This window comes from Amphiura filiformis, chromosome 3 (assembly GCF_039555335.1).
Source record: "Amphiura filiformis chromosome 3, Afil_fr2py, whole genome shotgun sequence".
Lineage (NCBI taxonomy): Eukaryota > Metazoa > Echinodermata > Ophiuroidea > Amphilepidida > Amphiuridae > Amphiura > Amphiura filiformis.
Window position 1 is genome coordinate 67,631,277 of NC_092630.1, and position 16,884 is coordinate 67,648,160.

At 34.2% G+C, this 16,884-nt stretch overlaps 1 protein-coding gene across 6 annotated transcripts in view; it reads left to right on the forward strand.

Annotated features, from left to right (window-relative positions):
- Positions 1-16,884, forward strand: part of LOC140149019 (fibroblast growth factor receptor-like) — a 124,223-nt gene that overhangs the window by 75,982 nt on the left and 31,357 nt on the right. For all 6 annotated transcript variants that reach the window (XM_072171154.1, XM_072171153.1, XM_072171157.1 and 3 more), the window contains 2 exons: positions 10,208-10,315; positions 11,819-12,007. In XM_072171154.1, coding sequence (XP_072027255.1) covers positions 10,208-10,315; positions 11,819-12,007 — 297 coding nt within the window. The remainder of the gene's footprint in view (positions 1-10,207; positions 10,316-11,818; positions 12,008-16,884) is intronic.

Genomic DNA, 16,884 nt, shown 5'->3' on the forward strand with positions numbered 1-16,884 from the left:
AGATCTATGTTGTAATTATTTCCATGCACGATTTTGGTTGTTTGTTCTGAAGCAGGTTTTGTGTTATGAAAGTTAACACAACTTCATACATGTATGTAGCGACTGAATAATGGGATGATTAGGATGCAGTAGGTATGCCACCCTGGAAAAAGTATGGGCCCCACAAAGCTCTTTCTAGAATGCATTGAGTTTAGAGGGGAAAATGTCATTTTTCATAATCACGAATGCGTTTTCAGGTAAACAGTGTGATGTTTTTAATATTCATGGAGGAAAAAAACATGTATCACTTATCTTCATCTCCTGTTTGCAGTGTCATAAAAAAATAGTTAAATATGTAGAATAGGGTAATGTGTTTCACACCAACGTCAAGTTCAAGTAGAAATAGAAGGAATGCAATATGAAATACTGAAACCTTTATGTACTGAGGTTTTGAACTGGCAATAAATTAATATTAAACAGCAAATTGTTTGTAAATTGCTGTATAATAGACGATGAAGGAAGATGATACGTTGTGCATCACTCAGCATCAGTCATTATTGAGATCCAATTCCAATTAATTATTTATGGATGACACAAAGAAGCAATTTACCAAATTGAGTATACAAGTTTTATATCAGTCATTCATTTAATTCTTTTCAGAAAGCTGTTAACAATATTAATTTTCAGGGACAGTGCCATCCAAGTATGACTTTACTTGTTTTGTACAAACAATATAATTTCACATTACTGTATGCGTGGTAATTTTCAAGTACAGTTATTTTTTTTACGATTTGTAGTGAGAGACACATTTTGCATGAATGTTATTTCAAGCGATTGCCCAGTCCTCCCTATACTTATAATACATTATGGCATATATTCGCGAGGTGTTATTTTCGCGGGTGGAGCTCTAATCGCGAAATTTGCGAAAATAAAACCCTCGCGAAAATTTCCACTTATACAGTATTAAAAGAAGGCATGCACCAGAGACGATGAATTTATAACCAATTAATTTTGAAGTTAATGTTTTAATCAAGTTTCCTTGCCTTCACCTTTTGTTATAAATGATGCTGGAAAAAGTGTGATCAAATGGAATGGAAGTTGACATGGGTTTACCATCCTCATTAGTCAGTCACCAACCTGACATGTGGTACTCTACAGACTAATTAGAGATTAGCCTCCATCATTAATCTTATGATCTTGTTGGAATCCTGTTTTGATCCCCAGTCATGTCTGTCAAATAATTTGCCATATTTGACACTCATCTATCTGGAAAAGATAACATACATCCGGTGAAAGCTTCACTATTGCTTTATTGCATAATTTCTTCAGGATTTGATTGGGAAAGTATAATTTAAAAAATTACAATTGAAAGTCAAGGACAAGTATGCATTGGTATTTGGTGATTTGTTGTACTATTTGTGTGACCCTTAAGGGTATCCGTAGGGAGAACACTTTGTTTTACGGCCAGGTCTGGCCAGGTGCATGTTTGTTCGCAGTCTACAGGTGTAACTAGGTTGTTGTATATTCTATAATTTTCCTGGTGTGTTAACTGTGATTACATCTAGACACCAGTTTATTTTTTATTTGAACGGGACCCTAATTTAATGAGAAAAACGCCGAAAAAGAGAGGCCCGGCAAAAGCCGATTTGCAGACAATTTTGTAGCTACAGACAGCTCGTATTCCATATAACAATTACGGAAACCAATCAGTGCCAGAAGTGTTGATTTATATTTCATCCACTTAGGTTTGGCTTAACCCACTAAAAGGTAAAACTTTAAGGCTGATCATTTTAATTATAAATGTAGTGTGTGTGTAAAAGTATATTTCTAAAAATGGAGGAGAGCGCCTATGACTATTGTCCGTTCTGCCTACATGGTCTATGATAATTATTTTCTTACGAAATATATTCACTTAACACAGACCACGGTTGCCAAACAAATGAGGGCAAACCGCTTGGGTCAAATCATTGAAAAGTCGCCCAATATTTTTTTTTTATCAACCGTTGGTTTCTATGAGATAAAAAACTACCAGAAGTCGCGTAAGCCAATGTTGAGAAGTCATGCAATATTTTTTCTTAACCATCAATTGGTGTCTATAGGACAGGAAATTATCATGAGGAAAATCTTCAAAACTCATCCTATTGACCTAGGCCTATTACATCGCAGGGTTTGGCAACCCTGCAATATATACAGTTATATAACATCGCACCGCATTGTGAGGTGAACGAACTGAATGTTGACATTGTATTCAGGATTTAAAACAAGAACTGTCTTTAACCAGACAATGCGGTTGGTATAAAACATAGCGTGTGATATCATGATATCAACTTCAAAATCTAAAAACAAAAGTAAAGAAATAATTTAGGGCGAAATAAATAAACAGCGTACAGCAGGTGCTATTTTCGGATGATATTCACAGAAACAAAAATAAAGAACTAAAGATCTAAAAAAAAAAAGTAAAGAAAATGAGGCGAAATAAATAAACAGCGCACAGCATGTGATGACTTGTCAATAACGATAAGAGGAGCATGTACCTCAATAAAGAGTTTAAATAAAACAAGGAAAATCATAATGTGTAGAGGCCTACTTTTCGGATGATATTCACTGAAACAGAAAAAAAGAAATAAGTTTAAAGAATTATATATTTTAAGATTAGATAATGAACAATCATACATAAAAATGTGACAGGTGTCTGATGATATTTATACACTTGAGCAAAAAATAAAGAACTACTTAACACGCGACATAAATAAATAGCATATTTTATGAACGAACTGAATGTTGACATTGCGGACCAGGATTTGAAACACGAACTGTTTTCAAAAAGAAAACGGTTGGTATAAAAACATAGCGTGTGCTATCATGATATAAACTTCAAAATCTAAAACACAAGTAAAGAAATAATTTAGGGCGAAAGAAATAAACAGCGTACAGCAGGTGCTATCTTGTCAATAATGATAAGAGGAACATGAAAAAAACCAGCAGAGAGCATGCACCCCAGTAAAGAGTTAAATAAAGCAAGGCAAAATCATAATGTGCAGGAGGCCTACTTTTGGATGATATTCACAGAAACAAAAATAAATGACTACGTTAATCGTTTAAAAAATTATATAATTTGAAATTAAATAATGCAAAATCATACATAAAAATGTGACATGTGTCTGATGATAATTATACACTTCGACCAAAAATTAAAAACTTTAAGGCTGATCATTTTAATTATAAATGTAGTGTGTGTGTTAAAGTATATTTCTCAAAATGGAGGAGAGCGCCTATGACTATTGTCCGTTCTGCCTACATGGTCTATGATAATTATTTTCTTACCGAAATATATTCACTTAACACAGACCACGGTTGCCAAACAAATGAGGGCAAACCATGGTCAAATCATTGAAAAAGTCGCCTAATATTTTTTTTATCAACCGTTGGTTTCTATGAGATAAAAAACTACCAGAAGTCGCGTAAGCCAATGTTGAGAAGTCATGCAATATTTTTCTTAACCATCAATTGGTGTCTATAGGACAGGAAATTGTCGCGAGGAAAATCTTCAAAACTCATCCTATTGACCTAGGCCTATTACATCGCGGGTTTGGCAACCCTGCAATATATACAGTTATATAACATCGCACCGCATTGTGAGGTGAACGAACTGAATGTTGACATTGTATTCAGGATTTAAAACAAGAACTGTCTTTAACCAGACAATGCGGTTGGTATAAAACATAGCGTGTGATATCATGATATCAACTTCAAAATCTAAAAACAAAAGTAAAGAAATAATTTAGGGCGAAATAAATAAACAGCGTACAGCAGGTGCTATTTTCGGATGATATTCACAGAAACAAAAATAAAGAACTAAAGATCTAAAAAAAAAAAGTAAAAGAAAATGAGGTGAAATAAATAAATAGCGTACAACATGTGATGACTTGTCAATAACGATAAGAGGAGCATGTACCTCAATAAAGAGTTTAAATAAAACAAGGAAAATCATAATGTGTAGAGGCCTACTTTTCGGATGATATTCACTGAAACAGAAAAAAAGAAATAAGTTTAAGGATTATATATTTTAAGATTAGATAATGAACAATCATACATAAAAATGTGACAGGTGTCTGATGATATTTATACACTTCGAGCAAAAAATAAAGAACTACTTAACACGCGACATAAATAAATAGCATATTTTATGAACGAACTGAATGTTGACATTGCGGACCAGGATTTGAAACACTAACTGTTTTCAAAAAGAAAACGCGGTTGGTATAAAAACATAGCGTGTGCTATCATGATATAAACTTCAAAATCTAAAAACACAAGTAAAGAAATAATTTAGGCGAAATGAATAAACAGCGACAGCAGGTGCTATCTTGTCAATAATGATAAGAGGAACATGAAAAAAACCAGCAGAGAGCATGCACCCCAGTAAAGAGTTAAATAAAGCAAGGCAAAATCATAATGTGCAGGAGGCCTACTTTTCGGATGATATTCACAGAAACAAAAATAAATGACTACGTTAGTACGTTTAAAAAATTATATAATTTGAAATTAAATAATGCAAAATCATACATAAAAATGTGACATGTGTCTGATGATAATTATACACTTCGACCAAAAATTAAAAAACACGCGACATAAATAAACAGCCATCTATCAAGAATGACAAGAGGAACATGAAAAAAAACCACCTAATATATGAGAGCATGCACCCCAATAAAGAATTGCTTTAAAATAAAACAATGAAAAATCATGACATGTGAAATGTATGTTGATACACTTATAAATAATACTCAAGGGTGAAATGAAAAACACCTTATCTACCGATATTTCCACAGTTAAACATACTCAGTGATCACTTGTACTAAAACAAAAATAAAGAAATACTTCACAAATGATAAGAGGAACACATAAAAAATAAATAAGCGAGCATGTCCCAAAAAAAATTAGTAAAAGATAAAATAATGAAAAAACGTACAAGAAGTGGCAAAAAAAAAAAAACAAAAACTTATTAATGCTCATTTGCTCTAAGATATTTAGTGTTTGCAATTTACTCCTAGTTTATCATTTATTTATTATTTATCTAGGCTTATATATCTTTTATTTATTTATCTATTAATTTATCTATTTATCAATTTATTTCAATATCATTATTATTAAGTGCCTATTTATAATGATATTTAAATCTATCAACATTATGCTTACGTCATCCAGGAATTATTATCCCACTTGAAATCGCCATATAAACACAAATTAATAAAGAAATACCCAAAAAAAAAAAAAAAAGCATGATCTATCTTTTCAAGAATGAAAAGAGGATATAAAAAAATAACAGAGCATGTCCTATAAACATGATAAAGAATTATTTAAATCGTACAAATGTGAAACATGTAATATGACATATACTTAAGGGATCTGGAATGAGCGTTTTGAGCGTTTCGACAGTATTTTTTGGGAAATGAGAGCACATCAGACATATGGAATTGCATTCGGAGTACGAAGGATGTCTTTCTGATATCAAATGATTTTCATTTTTTGAAATTCACGATATAATGCAAATTTTATGACAAATTATTAAAATTTGATATTTTTCAAATTTTTGATATATAACAGTCCTCGAAGTAAATTTTATAAATCTAATGACATATTCTAAAAGTGTATGTAGCTGGGAGGAAAAGCCGACGATCAATTGAAAATTTTGACCTTTCATATTGAAGATATGGATTTTATTTCCCAAAAGACCTATTTTTGGGGGGGATCCATATCTTCAATACGAAAGGTCAATTTTCAATTGATCGTCGGCTTTTCATCCCACCTACATACACTTTAAGTATAAATCATCAGATTTATAAATTTTACTTCAAGTACTGTTATATATCAAAAATATAAATTTTTAATGATTTGTCATAAAATGTGTATTACATTGCGAATTTCAAAAAATCAAAATTATTTGATATCAGGACATTCTTGCAGAAAGGGGAAGTTTTGAAGAACTGAGTTGTTTTCCCGGCCCCTGTCTGTACAGAAAGTCAGTGGGGGTTATTTACTGGTGTGCACCCTAAAAGGCCCTTGTCATAACCAATGGTGGCGGCATGATTTTTCCGTGCATGAGGGTTTAGGGAAAATTAAATTATATGTCTAAACTTGAGGTTGCATGTGTAAAACATGGTCTTTTTTAACGCATGTTTGGGGTATTGAAATGATATTTTTTTGGCTTGCACAATCATGGTAAAGATCCATGTCATACATAAGAGATTATAGGACATACAATACTTGGTAGGCCTAATGATAATGCGTAAACTTTGTACCTGTTAGTAGGGATAACCATCAAAATTTCATGTTGCCCCTATTGCCCCTATTGCTACAATTGGTTAAATGGTCAAAATCGGTCAAAAACTTTCTGAATTATGAATTTTCAAAGTTTCCCATTCTGACCGGTCATTGGAACGAAATAAAATGACAAGGTCCAAAATAGCAATTGGGAGCAAAATTGGCATAAGCATATATTTACCTTTATATATTTCTTTATTTTAACATATATGCAAACATGAAACAAGCATATTGTGAAAGTATCAAAGGGGTTTCTTATGAAATGGCACTTTACTAGTCAATGGCATAAATCATTTTTTCAAACAGAGGCATTGAAATCATGCATTTAGAGAACATTTGCCAAAAATCATCCAAGATGGCCGATATGGCACAAAATCAAAATTGCACTTAGTCCAGGTGAACTTTTTATTTCACAACCAAAAATTTCAATGTTATTGGGTTTAATATGACCAATTAGTAGGTGTATGCAAACAAAATCTTAATTGTCATTGAAGGTCATTGACTCATTCACAACAATAGAGGTTATCCACTTTACTCATCATGCTCATGTATGACTTCTAACAAAAGGTGCTGGTTCCCGTAGTATTCTTCATTCAAACCAATTCAATGCATGACCTCGGAGTCACCTGCATGACTTTCGCGGGCTATTTTGAAACAGTTATGGTTGCACATTCAGGTACTTCTTTTGAAAGTTCTAAACAAGGTATAGCCAGCAGCAAGTTGTAGATGGTATAGGCCTAAATATAAGAAAAGCGTTTAGGGTCGAAATCAGGTGAAAAAATACATCGAATGAGCACAAACTTCGCATGTATGCTCAGAAAGGTGTCTTCTTAGCATGATTCGAAAGGAGTATGGAGATTCCAAAGGGAAGCTGGTGATTTAATTTGTAACTCAAGATCTACTTGTTCATTTTTTTCCTTTTTACAGAGGGTATGATAGAGGTATTACTGGCAACTCTGCCAAATTACAGCTCAGTAGGCCACGTTTTCACCTGAAATTATTGACATGAATATTTTGTGCCATTCTTGAGCAGTGCTGAACTCGGCCACTGCCAATTAAACGCACTACTATGGCGATGGACCAATTTTGACTCGCACTTACAGGAAAATGAAATAAGTTGTGTTGCTGTAATTTGCAAGATAGTTACAAAATATAATTGGTATTCACTTCCCCAATTTTTACAGAAAAATATTGAAAAATAAAAGAAAAAGATCAATTTAGAAATGTCTGTGCAAGCAGTGCACAGTTGAGCTCCCTGCATGTCTATGGGAGCGTTCTAATCAAGTTGATGGTTCATTGGTCATCCCTACTGTTAGGGAACTGAAATCAGACTGAAAACACATACGTCATTCGAGGCTCTGTCTCACCAGTTGCATTTACAAGGCCCTTGTTATAAGCAGTGGTGGCGGATGATTTTTTCTGGGGGAAGGGTCACACAAGGTTCTGAACAGAAACGTCACATACGGACCAACCCACACTACCGAGAACCGCGAATGCCGAGAACCGCGAAAGCCGAGAACCGCTCTAGTTTGAGTTTGTGATATAACCTTTAATTATATGAAGTTAAGCTCAAATTAAATTTAGACTTTGCTTTTATCTCAAACTATACTACTCATTGTGACACAACATCCAATGGGGAATAACACAAAAGGTATGAATAGCAAAGGGTTTTTAACTTTGTATAATACCTTGTGTTATTCCTCCATCCTTTGGTTCTCTGCTAGTGCTGGTCAGTTGGAAAATATTTAACCTGTTTGTATATCATTGTGTTTTAAATCATTGCTATTATCATGATTAATTATTAGTATTTTTAAATCCTAGTGTAAAAATGTTTTTTTTAAATCACACATGAGTGTGTGGGAAAATTACATGCGTGAAAAAGGCACAATTATTTCCTCATCATCTGCTTTTTAACAAGTCATTGATGATGTGTGTAGTTCATTGTTGGCACAGATGATATTGCTTGTATGTTATTATTGCTATAATTTACTAAATGTCAGTTACCTTGTAAACTACACATCTCCAAAGCTGGAGGAAAGAGATGATTCTAAATGTCTTTTATCTAGAGGGTATTTTTGTAAAAGGGAAAGATCAAAGTCAATGTCTGGAGAAAAATAGGGAACCATATACATGGCTAAATGGCAAAGAAGTCTAACAATGTGCAGCTTCTTTAGTATGCGGTACTAGTAGTAGTACATCTGTTTGGAGAAAAAGCAATATGAGTACCGTATAGCAGTATTATTACTTCCAAAATTTTAGCACATTTGGCATTGCATGGGTTGACATCGGATAGCGCAGTAATGTTTTAAGTATATGCAGTTTGGAAGTTGAAGGTGTTGCTGGCAATTTTTATTCAAACTTGCTTTATGAATGAGTAGGCTGACTTACAACAGAAACCTGTGCAATGCAGCCCAGATGAATGCAAAAAAAAAATAGAAATTCACTTTTTTTATGGAGTAGAAATAGTCCCCATTGGGTTTTTGAGCAAAGTTGCAAGAAAATGTTTAAATGATTTTGTTTAAGTGTTGGCAAAATAGTTGGCAATTTCTGTAAAAACTAGATTTTTATTTCTTGTGTGCTGTGATAAAATACAGTTTGCAGTTGGCTAGCTCAGTTTGCTCAGTCCCTCCATGTTTGGTTGTGAACCACTCTAGCCAGTGCAAAAATAGTGTCAGGGAGGGCCTGTCACATCAGCACTGGACCAGCGCTATTCTCAATCAAAACCAAATTGATATTTTCATTTAATAGCATAAAACAGTGACACAATTTAATTAGCCTAGTACTTTATTTGCATTGATTTTGATAACCATTTGCTGTTTAAATCTTACCCCATTCACAGGGGTGATAAAATGACATAGGATATAAGTAGGTTGCCAAAAGGGCAATTTTGGAAGTATAAAAAGATCCAAAATTTCAAAAAGCGGACATGATTTTTCCCGAAAAATGGAACAAGAAGCTTTAAAATCTGAAAATCTGGAAAAAAAATAAATAAATAAATAAAAAATGTTGCCTGCCCTCTATTGTTCAGATTAGGTCAGTTTAGATTGTACATGTAAACAGAACTGCCGATTTCGGCGTGAGTCGAAAAACTAGAAAAATTTGACCTTGAATTATGTTTTATAGTCAAAATATTCCAGTAATTCAATAAATATAATGATATTTGGCCTAAACTTGAACTCATTTGCAATGAAATGTTTTTTTATTAAGTAAAGCATTGGCTTTTGCACTTGCAATGTGGTTGCAATGCTGTTGAATTCTCACGCTTTTCAGCATGGAGAAGTTCATTTCAGTGGAATTCGTGAATTTTTTTATGGCATAAAACAACATTTTTATAGTAAGTATACTGCTTGGGAACTTTGATTAAAAAGCGAGATAATTGGTTAATATTTAGATTCATGAAAAGGAGATCTGATTTTTGACATACCTTAGATATAAGAAGCTATTAGAAGCTATGAATAAGGCTATTACTAAATTACAAATGTTTGCAAACCAGGCATATGCTTCCAGTATTTCTGTAAAAATAAAATAAAACTGCACAGCTTTTTTTTATCCTCAGTGGAAAATTGTATATGACCACAGCGCACTCTACTGACAATTAATTACTCTGGAGAGATAAGTGAGGATGAATGATGAGGTACTAGGGAAATATCTGCAAATGAGATAAATGATGCACAGCTAGACAAGATTTGTTACCATCATGTCAATAAAACTATGAAATGAAATACTACCTCAGTTTTGCAACAGTGATGATTGTTTTATCGATGTGTAAATGTTGTTGAACTGTTGCGTGACTAATTTAAAGTTCATTTTCATGATTGTCAGAGTGTATATTCCTTTCTGGTTGTATTTATGATTATGAGATAACCTTATGTTTTATTTTGTCTTTCCTTTCTCCCTTATACAGGAATACCACTGAACTTTACTGCCACAGCATACAAATCCGATGAAATTGTGCTAGCTTGGGTTTTACCAGAAGATGTGATTGCAATTTCAGTAGAAAACTGCAGACTACGTAAGAAACTAATTCATTGACTTGTTATTGTGCACTCGTACAATAGTATTCCAGCGATATATTATTTAGATGGTACTTTCAGTGGCGTGAGATGCCTATGAAATCTATTAAAGTTTAACAACATTTATATGATATTCTTTGACAAATCTGAAATGAAATGATATTTGTAAGCTACAGCTCAGTTAGGCTAAGTAATTTTGCCAGAAAATCTTACAGTACAGGTTCATAAATCTACAGTCAAATTACATGGGAACATCTCTTGATAAAATGCAATTCAGTCAATTCTTTTGAGTTTCATTATAAATGTTAAAATTTCACTGAAATCAATCACAATTGAAGGTGTAGAAATAATTATGGACAAAGGTATTTCCACAATTTACAAAAGAGATATGTGACATGATCAAGGGGAATGAGTCGCATGTCGACCTTGGTCAAAAATGAGTTTTACACATGTTTCTAAAAAGGACATTTAGAGCTTTCAGAAACTGAAAACCCCATGTTGATACAACTTTACTGTGGGCAAGTTATGTCAATTTATCAATCGCTGAAAACAATATAAACAAAAGAATTTTAACACTTTCTTTGCTAATATCTCAAAATCAATATTAGCGACATCCGACTCATTCCCCTTGATCATGTCACATATTCTCATTTTTTCCCACAAAATAGTCAACTCATTCAGTGTTAGAGCTATCTAATACCAAAATAAACTTTCTATCTGAATGAACTAAATAAAATTGTTCTGGGCAAGCCAGGCTCTAGGTGTGCCATATGCCTATACTAGCTGTGTTCACATTGGCGGACGTACGCCAGACAGAACTTGGGTGGCGTAAGTTGCTAGGAGTAGTGGTAGGCGCTGTCAGGAGTAGTGACAGTGTGAATGATTTCAGCGTAAGTTCCACCATTCAGTACGGCCGACAATTTACTCCTGACAAAATTCAGGAGTAGAAAGCTGGTTGTATTAAAAATCTCTGCCAGACGTAAGTTGCAATGTGAACACTGCTACGCCTGGCACCCGGTGTAGATTGACCCTTTTTGGGTCGGAACTTAAGAAATACATATCGCATGGTTGAAAAAGGTTCCGGCACACCAGAAGTGGTAGTTGATGTTTATGCCGACCAGAAGTGAATGCTTGGTGGAACCACAGATCCTTGGTGGAACTGGACAGCGTAGTACTATAAAGAGTAGGCTAGGTGTATACACACGGTCAGAGTAGGGAAAATATTTGTGGAGTTTTTATCAATGTTAGTGTAAGTTTACGCCAGGTGTAACTCGCATTGTGAACACGACTGGTGTGGAATACTAAAGATCCCTGATCATGGAGAAATGTCAATAAATTGATGTTAAATTCTAGGGAAGTGCTTATGGCATTTTGAATGAATAGAGTTTGTTGATGTGCAGTGTGGGGGTGTGGGTGTGTATGTGTCAACTGTTTCAATGGTGGTAGAACAGAAGATAGCAAACTGATATTTGGTCTTATTGTTTGTTTTATCCCTTTTCTAGCCTTAATACCAGAAGCAGAACCATATTGTGTAACTGATGACATACCCATCTCAGAAGAAACACAAACTAACCATGTAATGGAAGATATACATATAAATAACAATTACTCGTTTAGAGCACAAGCAAAGTTTATCAATGGCAGCCAGGGACCCTGGACGGAAAAAGTCATAGCAAGAGGATTGCCACCATGTAAGTAGAGATTCACAAGAATGTTGTTATCACTGATAAAACAAAGATGTGCTGATTGTAAGTAGGGAGAATTGAGAGTTAGCAATCATGAGAACGCCTTTATAACCTGCAGTTGAAGCTTTAGTGTAGGGGTTCAGAACTTTACTTTACGGTGTACACTGTACAGTTTACCATATTTTAATGATCTTAAATTATACATAGGGTCATGTTCTTTCTTTTAGGAAATGCATCTCATTCCAATTAAAATCCCTTCAAAAAGATGCAGCCCAAATTACAAAGGGAAATGAAAAATGAATTTGCCATCTCAGCTGACATGGACCCGCTAAGAAAAAGAAACCCGCAGGGCTTTAAGACATAACTTTTATTTTAGCCTAAAGATGGTTACTTTGTTACATGCTATTCACTGCCAATAGCTATATCACAGGGAGTACAAAAGAACACTTTCAATGCTTGCTCCATGGATTTTATTTACAACTCCCTGCAAGTGACACTTGATATAAAACGTTTATAAAAATTATAAAGATGGTTTACTTAATTTGTAACAAAATATGTTTCGACATGGTAATTTCATATTCATCATCAAAAATAACCTGTCAAGTGAGCAATATTAAGTCCCCATTCACTTTACATTCAGATTACCTTGCCACTCATCCACTAATTGAATTTACCATGAAAATCATTTTAAATGGGGCATGTAATATAAAAGATTTTAAGAGTTAGATTAGATTGTTATGACAATCAACATTGATGTGTATTGGTTGTTGGAGAAGGCAAATGTATATGTAATGGAATGGAAGCATTATTGATGTATGAGCAGCATAATGCACTAAATCAGGGGTTCTCAAGTAAATTATCTGAAAAGCTCCACTAAAATCTTTAGGTGTTTTGGGGAAAATATGTAGGCCTATATCTTCAATACGAAAGATAAAAACTTCCAACTGAAGGTCGGCTTTTTCTCCTAGCTAGGTACACGTTAAGAACATATCATTAGATTTTTTTTTTATTTATTTAAGTTTACTTTGAGGACTTTTAAATGTCAAAAATATCATATTTTCAATAATTTGCCATAAAATATGTATTATATCGCAAATTTTTAAAATGAATTCATTGTATTCAGAATGTAATTTGGTGTGTCTGATGTGCTCTCAGGTCCTACAAAACAATACTGTGCAAATGTTGCTATCCAATCCCCTAAGCTGTTTTAGAATACACCCAGAGGATAGATAATTTGATTAGAACTGTTATCTTATTTCAATTTCAAGTTGAGACCAGGAAGTACAAAAATTACAATGTAGAAATGTGATACTTTTAATTGGGTTTCAAAGTTTTAGCCGCTTTGGTTTTATCTAAAGATATCTTGAGTTTCTGCGATGTATCATATGAAAATTTATATGGTTAAGTAACAAGAAACCTATTTTGATTTTGAAGAAAATTGTTGCCATTTTCTTTTAATTACAAAACGGTTGTGATGGGGTATAAATTTTACCATAGACAGATTGGCCGTGTATAAGACAAATATGTGTTGCAACTACAAGACATGCCATTATCCCAGAGTATGGCATTGTCATTAAAATAAATCTGGCAAGTTCAGCCTTTTCTTCCACAGGTTCTCAGTGATTCTTGAAGTTCCATCATATGTCTATCATGTATATATAAAGGAATGTAGACTGGGACCAGCCTGTCATGCTACCTTGGGAGTGCATGAACTTCAAGAGGGCAAAGGGTCATGTGAGCTTGGAATTAGGGACCATATAAACTCACAAGATGGCTGGCTGATTTGTTTGCTTAGGCCATTTTGTTTAGAAATTCCTCCAGTTATTCATATTGTTTGTCTGTTCCTCTGATGAAAGACTTGATTAGATAGAATTGGATGAGTTATTTCTAAAGATCTTCTCCACCTAATTGTTCAAATTTTCTCATCCAAGTCCAAGGATAAATTGCAGTCTTAAGAAGGTAACATTTTGTTGACATCCTGTGATAAGTTGATAGATTAAAGGGTGGCTTTAATTAATATAATCATTATATTTTGCATTCAGTACTAATTAGATTACGATAAGAATTAAAAAGATGAACTTTATAAAATGAGGGGTCAGCCCAGTCAAATGTCCCAGACATATGATTAATTATTTAGTTCGGAATGCGGAAGTTTTTTGACATGTAGAAAGAAAGATGGGTTTTCAAATGAATGTCCATTGGTTAATGTCATTAGCTAGCATATCCCAGATACAAAATATAAGAAGGAAAAACTTGGTGAGATATGTGTGGATTGTAGAGAAGTAGACCACAGACCTATTTATCCAAATCCTGGTAATTAATTGCCATCAGATAAGATACCAATTGACTTCCTCCATTACGCATTCAAACCAAGTCTCAAGCTTGGCAAATGTTGAGCTCATTGAGAGCAGTGCTCCTTGGAAGTTCTCAGCAAAATATTGTATTGGATATGGGGATATAGAACCTATTTTATCTTTTGTATTGGACCTGGAGAATTTGCATTGGATTCTTGTAGAAATCTTTAGCCCTTGTTTGAATTGAGTAAATGTGAGGATTTCAAGTAGCCTACATGGTAAAGATGTTGTGAAAAGGAATGGATAGAAGAAGTAGGCCAAGTTGTTGATATCATAGAATTTGCATTGGATTCTTGTAGAAATCTTTAGCCCTTGTTTGAATTGAGTAAATGTGTGGGGATTTCAAGTGGCCTACGTGGTAAAGATGTTGTGAAAAGGAATGGATAGACGAAGTAGGCCAAGTTGTCGATATCATTAGAAAGGAAACAAGTGCTTTGTACACAGGAACCCATAGTTTGTTGCATTATACTTTCATCAAGTTTTCTTTTACGGCTTCAATAGCGAAAAGAGGCAAATACTATGCTCCCTATCTTAACGCTATGCACTAAGCCATAATGTATCGGGTAATGCCCCTTTCAACATTGTTTTCTCTGCATTTCTACTTCATACACATACCTAATCATGTATTAATGGGAGGATAAAACAATAGGCTGTAGTCAGTTTTGTGTTAATATCAGTTGTCTCAGTACTGGCCTTCCCTAAATAAAGCAATCATGAATGATACTACAACTGGTTCAGTTCCTCCACAGATAGAAACAGCATCTGAGGTGCAGCAGATTCAATATTGACTGGAGTCTGTCACATCCAGCATTAGATCAGTGCTATGATGATAGATACATCTTGTTACTTGATCTCAGCAATGTTCTTTATTATGTGGAACTACCTGATAAAGCATGTGTTAATGTAACCATACATCTTTAAAATTGTTGCATGAATAATGATGGTATTTGTAGCACTCATCTCTCCCCAACACACAGTCTGCAAACATGAAATTGTAAATAAACATCACTTAGGTGAAGAATGGAAGGCAAGATTTGTCCAAGCTTTTGTCATGGTGTTGTTTTTGTCATGAACAATAGGCCTAATGAGAGTGACTAAATTCTTTCCAAGTTATGTGTAATTGTGAAGTGACAAGGTATTTGCTCACAGCTGAGTGTCAATAGAAAAAGAAAAGGTAGTAAGCTATTGGGTATTCTTTGAAAATGTATCCATATATCAGCCTTCAAGTCAGATCTATACAGCTGGAATAATGATCCATCTTGTTTTGTTTTGAGTTGACTTGGTGACAAAGATGGTTAATAACTTGTTTGCCAGTTGGTAAAATGTGTTGTTTCCCTTGTCATGGTAGTCATAATTTATCTTGTATTGTCATTGTAGCAGGTGGGTTGCATGGGATCATCTTCCCCCTCCTTTTTGACTGTATTCACCTGGTCAATAGTTGGATTCACATGGGTTACCAAGGGTGATAATAACAGAGCTGGATTCATGGGCCACTTTGGCCAGTTCACCAAGATTTGGAGTGAACCAGGCCACTTTGGATGAACCAGGGACCACAAAGTTTACGTACATTCTGACCCTTCAGATTATTATTTTGAAGCAATTGTCTTAAAATTTGAAGTGTGTTTTGATTCTGTGTGCTTGAAGAAAGAAATTGTCAGATATTAAACACAAATCACATGATCAAAACAGCTTTGTTTATGCCATGATACTAGTATAGATTGTTGTGATATCCCTGCATTAGTAAGGTATTCAACCTGGTAACAGGAGAAATATACAAAAAGCTATTAAATTAAAGACCTGGTTGGTGTCATTTCAGTAGTAGGAGTAAATACTTTGAAAGATATGCAAGATAATGAAATGGTGGTGTTTGTTTCCATGTTTGTGTAAAACTATACATTGCATTATAATCACACCATTTTGCTTGTGGGTGTTGCTAGGAGCAGATTGAAAAAACTTAAAGAAGAATGTGTTGAAACTGAAACAAGATCATTTTGTCAGCTAAACTTGCAGGATCTTGTGAAATGAAGAAATGACATATGAGATATATTGCTGCCATATTAATAAGATAGATGGGAAGCAAGGAAAACAAGATTAATGGTATCATCAAGTTGGAATGGAAAGGGGAGTAATTTATTTTTCTTTCCTGAACTTGCCTCAGGTACTTATCCTTCTTGAAGTAATGGTCAGTCAGTGCTCTTAAAAGTGATGAAAAACGTTGGTCTGAACAGGGATATGAGACACCCTGGTCTAAATCACTTTCCAGTGAATGTAAAAAAATAAATTCAAAAATTAACTGCAGTCCACCTCTCCCATGATGCGTTGTTTTATGATGATAACAGGAGACAGTTTAGCGAGGTAGTTGAATGTATAGATCTATCAGTAGCCTGATCAGTAGACTCTGCTTTGGATGTCATAACAGGCACGCTAGCTGCATCAAGCTTAAAGGGAAAATGCATGGCATGTGAATTGGCTAAAACCCTTCTGAGAGATGAGATATGTGCGCTGTTTTGCAGTAAACACTTTGGTGAT